The sequence below is a fragment of the Dendrobium catenatum genome, unplaced genomic scaffold (assembly GCF_001605985.2).
Source record: "Dendrobium catenatum unplaced genomic scaffold, ASM160598v2 fragScaff_scaffold_1117, whole genome shotgun sequence".
NCBI classification, from domain to species: Eukaryota; Viridiplantae; Streptophyta; class Magnoliopsida; order Asparagales; family Orchidaceae; genus Dendrobium; species Dendrobium catenatum.
In genome coordinates, this window is record NW_021319579.1 from 2,002,849 (window position 1) to 2,012,567 (window position 9,719).

At 43.2% G+C, this 9,719-nt stretch overlaps 1 protein-coding gene across 1 annotated transcript in view; it reads right to left on the reverse strand.

The window, feature by feature from the left end:
• Positions 1–9,491, reverse strand: part of LOC110103257 (glycosyltransferase-like At2g41451) — a 30,777-nt gene extending 21,286 nt beyond the window's left edge. Inside the window, exons 1-3 of the mRNA XM_028698635.1 lie at positions 8,957–9,491; positions 8,003–8,152; positions 7,806–7,858 (exon numbers count right to left, since the gene is read on the reverse strand). Of these exons, the coding sequence (XP_028554468.1) occupies positions 7,806–7,858; positions 8,003–8,152; positions 8,957–9,319 (566 nt within the window). The 5' untranslated portion in view covers positions 9,320–9,491. The remainder of the gene's footprint in view (positions 1–7,805; positions 7,859–8,002; positions 8,153–8,956) is intronic.
• Positions 9,492–9,719: the final 228 nt, after the last annotated feature.

Below are 9,719 nucleotides of genomic sequence, written 5' to 3' on the forward strand. Positions count from 1 at the left end.
ACCACATATCAATGGCCTTGGGAGACCCTAGGTTTTGCCTAAGTTTAACGGTATACCTTCCCCGGGTTGTCCAAGCGCTCCAATCCAAGTCTCAAAGCATTGTCCAAGCTTCCTTGAATGCTCCAAGCTGCTGTCCAAGGTTTTCCCAAGGGGGAAAACTGCTGTCCCAACGTTCCGAACAGGGAATTTTACTGTTTGGGGTCTCCCGGAGGTCGTCGTTTGCTGCACAAAGCTTCCCAACAGCAGATTTTGCTGTTTGGAAGCCTCCGGAGGTTGCGTGGCTGCTGTCCAAGCCTTCCCCAAGGAAGAAGGCTGCTGTCCGAGCCCTTCCGGATGACGTCGCTGCTGTCCAAACTGCTCCGGACAGCAGATTGCTGTCCAAGAACACCCCAAACAGCAGTTTACACTGTTTCGAGGTTGCCGGAGATGATTTGGAGTTAGGGAGAAGCCTTACACTTCTTCCTAAGGACCAAATGAAAGAACTACAGCAGTTCTTGTTCCAGATTTTGTGATAGGAAGAGGATAACAGCGACAACGAGAGGGAAATGGCTGACTTTGAAGGCTTGGCGTCTGAACAAGGTCGACGGCTTGAAAGGACGCGTCACACTGCGAGAGAAGGCAGCAAGAGGGTCGGACAAAGCTGCTAGGGCCGCTCCTCCCATTCTTCCTCCAGGAGACAGCAAGCAAAGGGGCGGAATCCCCCCCTTTCTCTCTTCGGCTGGGTGCGACCAAGCAAGAGAGCCGAGCGGCTCTCTCTTTCCTCCTCTCTCTTTCGCTGTCTGGGACGGAACAAATGGGGGAGCCGAATGCTCCCCCCCTCCCGATCTCTCCCTCTTTCTCTGGCTCTGGGTCGGGGCGAAAAACACAAGGGGAGCTCAATCTGCTCCCCTCTCTCCCTTTACGTGCTCTTAGAGGCGCACAAAGCACCGCCCAAATGGGCCAATCCCTCTTCTCACACGTGGAATGAGTATTTAGGGCAAGATTTCATGTAAAATCTCAACCCTTGATTTGGGGATTTGATTTGAAATTTTGATTTAGCCCCAATTGATAAATTAGGGCTGAAAATTGAGCCCAAATTGGACTCGACTCAAACCGATTTGAGTCGGTTTGGGTCCGATCAAGCTAATTTCATGAAATTAAACTTGAATCGGCGCCGAAATGCGTCGAATTGGGCTCGACGATGCTCGACGGGATTCGATTGGATTTGAATTGGATTGATTTAATTTAAATTAAATTAAATTTGATTTAATTTAATTAAATTGAGGCTCAATTTGGATCAATTTTGCCTCGACGATGGTCGATTGAGTTGATCGAACGCGATCGAGCCTTGTCGGGCTCGATTGGGGTTGAGTCGATGCGAAAATATTCGTCAACACGGCTGTCTAGGTTTGAACCCGTATACAATTGCAGAAGGACTTAGGCTCATTGTTCAGTTAATATAATTATTATAAGCAAACTCAGCAATGGGCAGAATGGAATCCCAATCCTTAATGTGCTCACCAACCAAAGACCGCAACAGGTTAACCAAACTACGATTAACTATCTCGGTCTGACCATCCGTCTGTGGATGAAATGCAGTGAAAAATTACAATTTAGTGCCTATTTTCATCCACAGGGTTTTCCAAAAATAGCTAGTTAATTTCACATCCCGATCCGATACAATAGTTTTGGGTAAACCATGTAAACGGACGATCTCATTGAAATATAACTTTGCAATGTGAGAGGCGTCGGATGTTTTGGAGCAAGGAAGAAAATGACCATTTTGGAGAACCGATCAACTACAACACAAATGGCGTCATTCCTAAGGAGTGTCTTGGGTAGGCCTAAGATAAAATCCATGCTAACATCCTGCCAAGGACAACTAGGGACAGGCAGAGGGGTGTACAGACTCGTGTTTTTCTTACATTGCTTGGCCAATTGGCAGTTGTGACACCAATTGACTATACGACCGACATCTCTTTTCAGGCTGGGACAATAGAAGCGATACTCCACTGATTCGATAGTTTTGTCCAGACCGAAGTGCCCAGAGAGGCCTCTAGCGTAGAGTTCCCAGACAAGAAATTCCCTAAGGGGGTGCTAGGGATACAAAGCCTTTGGGCTTTGAAAATATAACCATCCTCCAATAGAAAATCGTCCATAATGCACGTGCTGCCTGTGGACAAGAGAGAGTAGGTCTCCTTGAAGTCGGGGCATTTCAAATAGTCCCTCTTTATTTGGTCAAATCCCACGACTTCTGCTCTCATCTCAGTAGTAGTCATCATACGACGACTGAGAGTATCGACAACTTTATTTTCAACTCTCGCCTTATGTCTAAGGGTATAAGTGTACTCTTGAAGGAACTCGACCCATCGATCGTGGCGTGCATTTAATTTCTTTTGGGAGTTGATATAACGCAGAGCTTCGTGATCCGAGAAAATGACAAACTCTTGCGGGACCAAGTAGTGTCGCCAATAATGAAGAGATTGGATCACAGCGTAAAACTCTTTGTTATACGTGGAATAACGCTGCCAAATATCATTAAGTTTTTCACTAAAATAGGCTATTGGGTGACCTTCCTGGGAGAGGACTCCAATTCTGACCCCTGAAGCGTCGCAAGTCACTTTGAAGACTTTGGAGAAATCAGGAAGTCTCATCACTAAAGCTTCCACCATCTTTTGCTGAATCTCATCAAAAGCTCTGGTGGCCGTCGGGGTCCAGTGAAAATCACCCTTTTTAAGCAATCAGTGATAGGAGATACGATAGTGCTAAAATTTCAAATAAATCTCCTATAGAAGGTGGCTAATCCGTGGAAGCTGCGGACTTCCCGGATGTTCTGAGGGACAGACCATTCAACTATGACCCTCACCTTCTCGGGGTCTTCAGAAACCCCTTGGGGTGAAACAATGAAGCCCAAAAAGATGACGCGATCTACAAGTAAGGTACATTTCTTAATATTGACATAAAGCTGCTCCTTCCTTAAGACCTCATAAACTTGCATTAAGTGGTCCAAGTGCTGGCTAATCAACTGACTGTAAATAAGAATGTTGTCAAAGTAAGCAACGACAAACTTTCCCATAAACGGGCGCAACACTTCAGTATCCTCATGAAGGTACTCGGGGCATTACTTAACCCATAAGGCATGACTAACCACTCGTAGAGATCATCCTTGGTCTTGAAGGCAGTTTTCCACTCATCTCTGAGTCAAATCCAAGTCGGTGGTACCCACTCTTGAGATCAATTTTGGAGAATAGTGTGGCACCCGTCATCAAATCGAGCATATCATCCAGCCTCGGAATGGGGAAGCGATATTTGATAGTGATATTGTTAATAGCACGGCTATCAACACACATTCTCTAAGATCCGTCCTTCTTCAGTGTAAGAAGGGTCGGCATTGCGCATGGAGTAAGACTCTCCTTAATGAAACCTCGCCGCAGTAACTCATCGACCTGCTTCTTGAGCTCGGCATGTTCCGTGGGGGGTTCATGCGATTGTGTAGAAGGTTCGGGAGAGGCTTCAGGGCGAAGTCTATAGCATGCTGAATGTCTCTAAGTGGAGGTAACTGATCTGGGAATCATCGAGAAAGACATTAACATACTGTCCCAAAATGGGTTGGACTTCTTGAGGAATAGGTTCGACAGAATCGGCGGGAATCTCACGACCCACTAAGGCGTATAGAGGTGCTGGAAGAAATATCATATATGCAGCTACCACTATCCACGATGACCTTACAGTTCTTGTCTTTGATTTTGGTGTATGTGTGGAAAATCGCGGTCCTACACTAGTCATCCGTGGGTGTTGGGTGTGATAGAGCACATCTCACCACGCCGATGGGAGAGGTATCCAATTTCTGAAGACAATGAAGGACCGTAGTGTCGTCATCCTCCTCGAAGTACTCGCCTTTATCCTCCACTTGGTTGATTTGATCAACCTCAGGCTCGAGATCGACCTCAATAATCTCCTCGATGACTGCGACTTTATAGGGACTGAAGCACTGAGAAGCGATATACCCATACCCCTGGTATCGAAAGCACTTGGTCCCGGGACTGGACCGAGGGGTATCCAGGGTGGAAGATTTATTCCTAAAATTAGATCGAGGTGCAAGAGGACCCGTGGGTGGTCGAGTCGTGCTCCCAAAAGTGGGTCAGGCCGCAGAAGTGTGAGTGGAACTACCAAACGGTCTGTAGGAGGGCCTAGAGACATGTGAATGGCTCGGGTGCTGTGAACGAGTCTCCTCTAAATCAAGCACTAGGTTGTAGGCATTCTCCAGTGTAGTGACGTTCCGGGCAAACAGCTCATTGCGAAGATCCTCTCGCAACCCGGTTCGAAACATAGACAAGATTTGCAGGGGGTGGTAGAAGTCTCCCCCTTGCAGCGAATCAGGAAGTCATCGAAGGAGGCGATGTACTCCTTAATTGGTTTATTGCCTTGAGTCAGTCTATTCCACCTATCCAATAGTTGAGGGAAGTACGAGGGAGGCAAGTACTTCTGCTTAAGTTCCCACTTCATGGATGGCCAATCGGTAATGGGGTAATCGTTCCTAGCTTCCCTAAGGCTCTCTAAGTTGGCCCAAAACTAGTTCGCCCTACCCGCGAGTTTCATCTTCGCAAAACTGACATTCCTAGCCTTGGAGATATTATACCACTTAAAGAAACTGTCCATACCTTTAACCGAGTCCAGGAAGAGCTGGGGATCGAGAGTGCCATCAAAGGTAGGAGCGTCAACTTTAATATTCTTCACGAGTGACATATCAGGATCATGACGAGGGTCATGTCCATAGTGAGGAGCTTGATGATTGGCACGATGTTGCCTCTCATTCGGGTAGGTGTCAACCCCATACATAGAAGGTGGTCTAAATGGGGTGTAGGAAGTAGGATGCTCTCTGGCTCGCTCAAGTGTGTCAAATCGCTCAGTGGTGTTCCTACGAAGCTTAGCTAGGTCGGCTTTGTTCTCTTTGAGTTGCTGGCTAATATTGTTCATTTGGCCTACCAACAAGTCTAAAGTCCTTACTAGTTGTTCTGGATCCATGGTTAGACATTATGGGTCACTTGGGGGTGAAACTAAGTGGTGGACAACACCCAAACACAAGGATAAACTCTCTAGAATGACACTAAATGGTGCAGGAAATGTTTGGACAGCAACTACAATAAAGGGCAAAGTGTCTTTAGGCAACTAGGGAAGTTGTTATAATAAGGGCAGCACCTAAATACCTAAGAAACAAGCCTTAATGCTCACTAAATGAGTGCAAAATTTTCTGGACAGCAATCATAAACGAAGATTAAAATGTTTTTAAAGATGTTATGCTTACGGAATTAACTAAGCATGATTACAAAAACCCTTAGGATGATTTCTAACATGAAAATCTTAAGCTAGTAATGCTCTGATACCGGATGATGTAGGACTACAATGCTTGCAATGGTTTTATTAAGAGCTTACACAACTTATTGACTAGAGAGATAACAACTAGAACTATTAGCAAATAAAACGATGAATCAAAATATAAGAGCGCCCACTTTCATTTAGGCTAAGTTGCATGTAAAGAGATTTTAATCAACAAAATATCATAGAAAAAACAGTATCATAAAAAGTAGTAGCTTTCAATAAAAATCTCTAGTTTAACAATAAGATTAGAAGCAAGTGAATGCACTCAAACCCTACGTTTACTAAGCTTAGCAGAATTGGGCAAACGCGACCTTCATGACTACAATCAAATCACAAGAAAGGATTAGACTTAAGAAATACAAGAAAAGGAAAATTAGAAAACCTTCGTCAAGGATCGGTTGCAATCCTCCACTCGACGATCTCTAGTTGCTCTTCAATAGCTTCAACCAAAGTGCCCAAGATGTGTTCTATGTAGTCTTCAACCGTGTGATCGATCCTCGGGTTGACGTCGAAGAGGTTGAATGGATAATATGCACGAAGCCGTGTTCGTCGTAGGCAAGTCTGTAGTCAGTGTCAAGATCGGACATTCATGAATGCTAGATAACGATTTCTTCCCAAAGATTGCTACTAACCTTGAACGCCGTTGAAGAGAAAGAAGTCTCTCTTCAACTTGAAGTGGGGATGAAGAAAAAGTGGTCGGCCAAGGGAGGAGAGCAAGGTTAAGGCTTTTAGTTCAGATTTTGGGCAAATAGATGGAGGGAAATTTAATTCAATACTTCCTAAATATTCTCTTTATTGAGAATAATTAAGGAAGAGAGAAAAGGCAAGAGGGGGGGGGGGCGGCGGCAAGGGGAGTGGGGGAGGCTTGATTTAATTCCATAAGGAGATACTCCCTTTTAGAAATAAATTAAATCAATGGGAGCGGAGCATGAAGATTTCAGCCAAGGAGGGAATAGGGGGATTTGAAATTATTTCCCAAAGTAAGATTTTGGTTTTAGGAAATATTTCCTATCCCAATCCAAAGAGGGAGGCCGGCGGCATTAATGGGGGAGGAGGGTTTTAATCAAGTGTTTAATGTTGGCTTAATTTAGGTTTGGGAATTAGGAAAGTATTTAATTAAATCCGATTTGAATTTGAAATTCAAATAGATTTAATTTAGGAACTTTCTTAAAATAACCTTGCTAATTTAGGAAAGATTTTAAATTTCAAATTGTTTGAATTTGAATTTCAAAATATTTTCAAATTATACCAACCCAAATTAGTCAAGGGAAAGAAATGGGGGAGGGGATCTAGGGCCGGTGGGTTGAGGGGTTTTGGGCATGGGGCCGGCGACTAGGTGGGGGATTATGTGGAGCTTGGTGGAGAGAAGGGGTAGGGCTTGGGGAAGGGAAAAACCGTGGGGATGATGTTGGCCGGTGGTGGTGGAAGGGGAAAGGAAGAGATACGCAATAGAACCACGAACCCGACTAGTCTAGGTTGGTGGGTGATGCGCAATCTTCTCTCTCCTAGGGATCTCTCTCCGATTTCTCAAGCTCTTACAAGACTCATGCAAGTGGAAGAAATATTTTTAATCAATCATTCATTAACCTTTTGAGTCATTGTATTTTTGATTTGTTTTATGTATTTTCTTATTTATGATGTCGTATTGTATTTGCTTTATTTAGTTTCCCGTTGTACCCTTTTAGTAAGGGATGTCATATGTAAGCCCTAGGGGCATTGTCATCCTTTATGTTTGAGTCATTGTAAGAGGCTATTTATAGCCCCTTGTTCTTTTTTATAGTTGCCGTAGATCGGCGGCCACGTCTCTGATAAACCTTTCATGATCTGATGTCCCCAGGACCCCATCACAAAGTCTTGTAACAGACCCTTAGATATTCTATGCAATGAATCCATTTTGTTTTATTGAAACAAAGTTGTGTACCAATATAATGGAGGAAATGTAACCATTGCACCCAAGCATAGACTTAACTAAAATCTTAAATAGCTTTGCTACTAATTTAAAAACTATTGAAGCCAAAAACTTATTGAACACTAAATCTAAATTCGCAATAAAAAATTTAAAGGCATAGATGCTAAGTTGATTTAGAACTGCAAATGCTGGTGATCTCAACAAAATAATGTCTTGTAAAGTAAGGAACGAAGCATGGAGGCATAAACAATGTAATTGATATGTTAATAGCACTTCAATGAAAATATTGAACTTCCCATAGACTTTTTCTATGCATTTCAAAGAAGGCTAGCCTTTTTCACTAAAATAAATGCTCTAAATTATTTTCCATTAGTATTTCAAGAATTCAAGTTCTGTGTGCTGCAGAATAAAAAGTTTAAATGGTGTAACATCAGTACATCTTATTATACAAACACCATATACTATGATAACTAAAAATATTTTCCTCCAAAGGAACTCTAACTAGACACAAGAAGTAAGAAAGTAAAATAGAACTTACCTATTAGCTTGCTTCTCCTCAAGCTCTCTAGTCCTAAATATTATTTTCACCCCCTGCATAAAACAGAGCTCAAGAAATTTAAACAACAATCTTTGCCCAAAGAAGAAAACTAAAACAATTATGAAAGCTTAAGCACATAATTACTTAGAGTACTCATATGTCTCCCGGTACAGCCTAATGAAAAAGAAGAATCTTACAGGAATAGATTCTAAAACTGCCGAAGCACTAGGCTTTGCAGCTCTTCCTTCTACAAACAGAAGGAAGTTTGTTACTCCAATTATTTTATGGTAAAACAACCATGGCAAGATCTGCTCCAGACCAGCTGAAGTGCTTGATGTGATACATATCTGCATTTTGCATATTAGAATATCTAAATCAGTGTCTTAGAACAAAAAATAGCTGGCCAACTACGGCATATAAATTTGATGAAGGGATAGCTCATCCAAGTGAAGAGAGGATAATACAGGTAAGGCATTCTACGACAAAGTATTAGAGAAATTGATTTTACTCATCAAAGCAAACTATAATTATGTGTGTTAACTAGTTCATTTTCAGGGAAATAATTAATCAAATCCATAATCTCTATCCAAAAATAGAAGACACCCGGGACACATGAAGTAAACACACAACAACTTGAAAATACCTAATCTGATTCTAAACTAAACGCTTAGAAAATGTTAAGTGCTCCAAAGCAGACGCCATCCAGATGAAAGGTCTTGCACTGTTGCAAGCGCATTACATTATCTTAGTCATACCTGATGCTAAAACAGCTGAAAAACAATATATATCACTGCGACAATTGATTCATTTGGTGAATGATGATCGTCAGATTAAAGTAGGAAACAGATATGACGAGATAAAATTATCGTTTTCCAATGTAGTTTCAAGCGTAACGCAAAATCCGCCTGAGTATGAAGAAATTGAAAGAAATGAATCCGCATAAAAAATTACAAGTCTGGCCCCTATTGTTTCCCGTCATCCCTACAACACACTAATTTGCAACCCCTGAATCGAATCCTGAAACTGCAGAATGAAATTCCCAATTCGATATCCTGTCGCTCCTTCACCCTTAGACCCAACAAGCACCTCTAAATAATAAGATGCGCTAACCAGAAAAGGAAGCCATACCAATGAACCATCCCAATACTCACCTTAGGCCGGGGATCAGCCTCGAAGTCTAACTTCCACCCGCGGTAATAAGGGAAAGAGGGCGAGGAGCTTCCACCGAGGATTTCACCGCAATCCGCCGCCGTCGTAGACAGCAGTGATGTCGCGAACGAAGATGAGCCGCCGACGCTGAGCGGGCTGTCACCCATGCCGGGGAAACTCCGATCCTCCGCCGCCGCCCATCTAGACGCGGGGTCGTCGAGGCCGCCGCGCCACTGGAGAATGAAAGCATAGATAGCGAGTACCATGGGGAGGACCGTAAGGACGAGTAGCAATCTCCAAACGAAGCTGCCATGGGCGTTGGCAGACGAGCCGGAGCTGCGCCAGGGGCCGTTCAGCCCCGCCATTGGGGTCAACCTCAAGGGGAAGAAATCAAGAAACCGAAAGAGAATAGAATCAAAGAACGAGGGGAGTCTACGAGGAGACAGACAACAAACGTAACGAAACAGAGAGAGAGAGAGAGAAGAGAGAGAGAGAGATCGGCTCTGTAAGATAAAACTAAACAAGGTTTTGCATCTGGTAAATCTCGATTGATTCTTGGTGCATGCGTTTCCTTTGTCATTTCACTAACACCAATGAGTATCACAGCACGAATCACGACGCATACTTGAAAGCCTGGGAAAGGTCCGCTTAGTTGAATCGGTACCGGTAGTCATTTTCCTTGAAACCTTTATTAGAGTTGGAATTTTTGCTATTGTGGTTAGGCATTCAAAATTTATTAAAGTTTTGCTTTGACTAACTTACTTT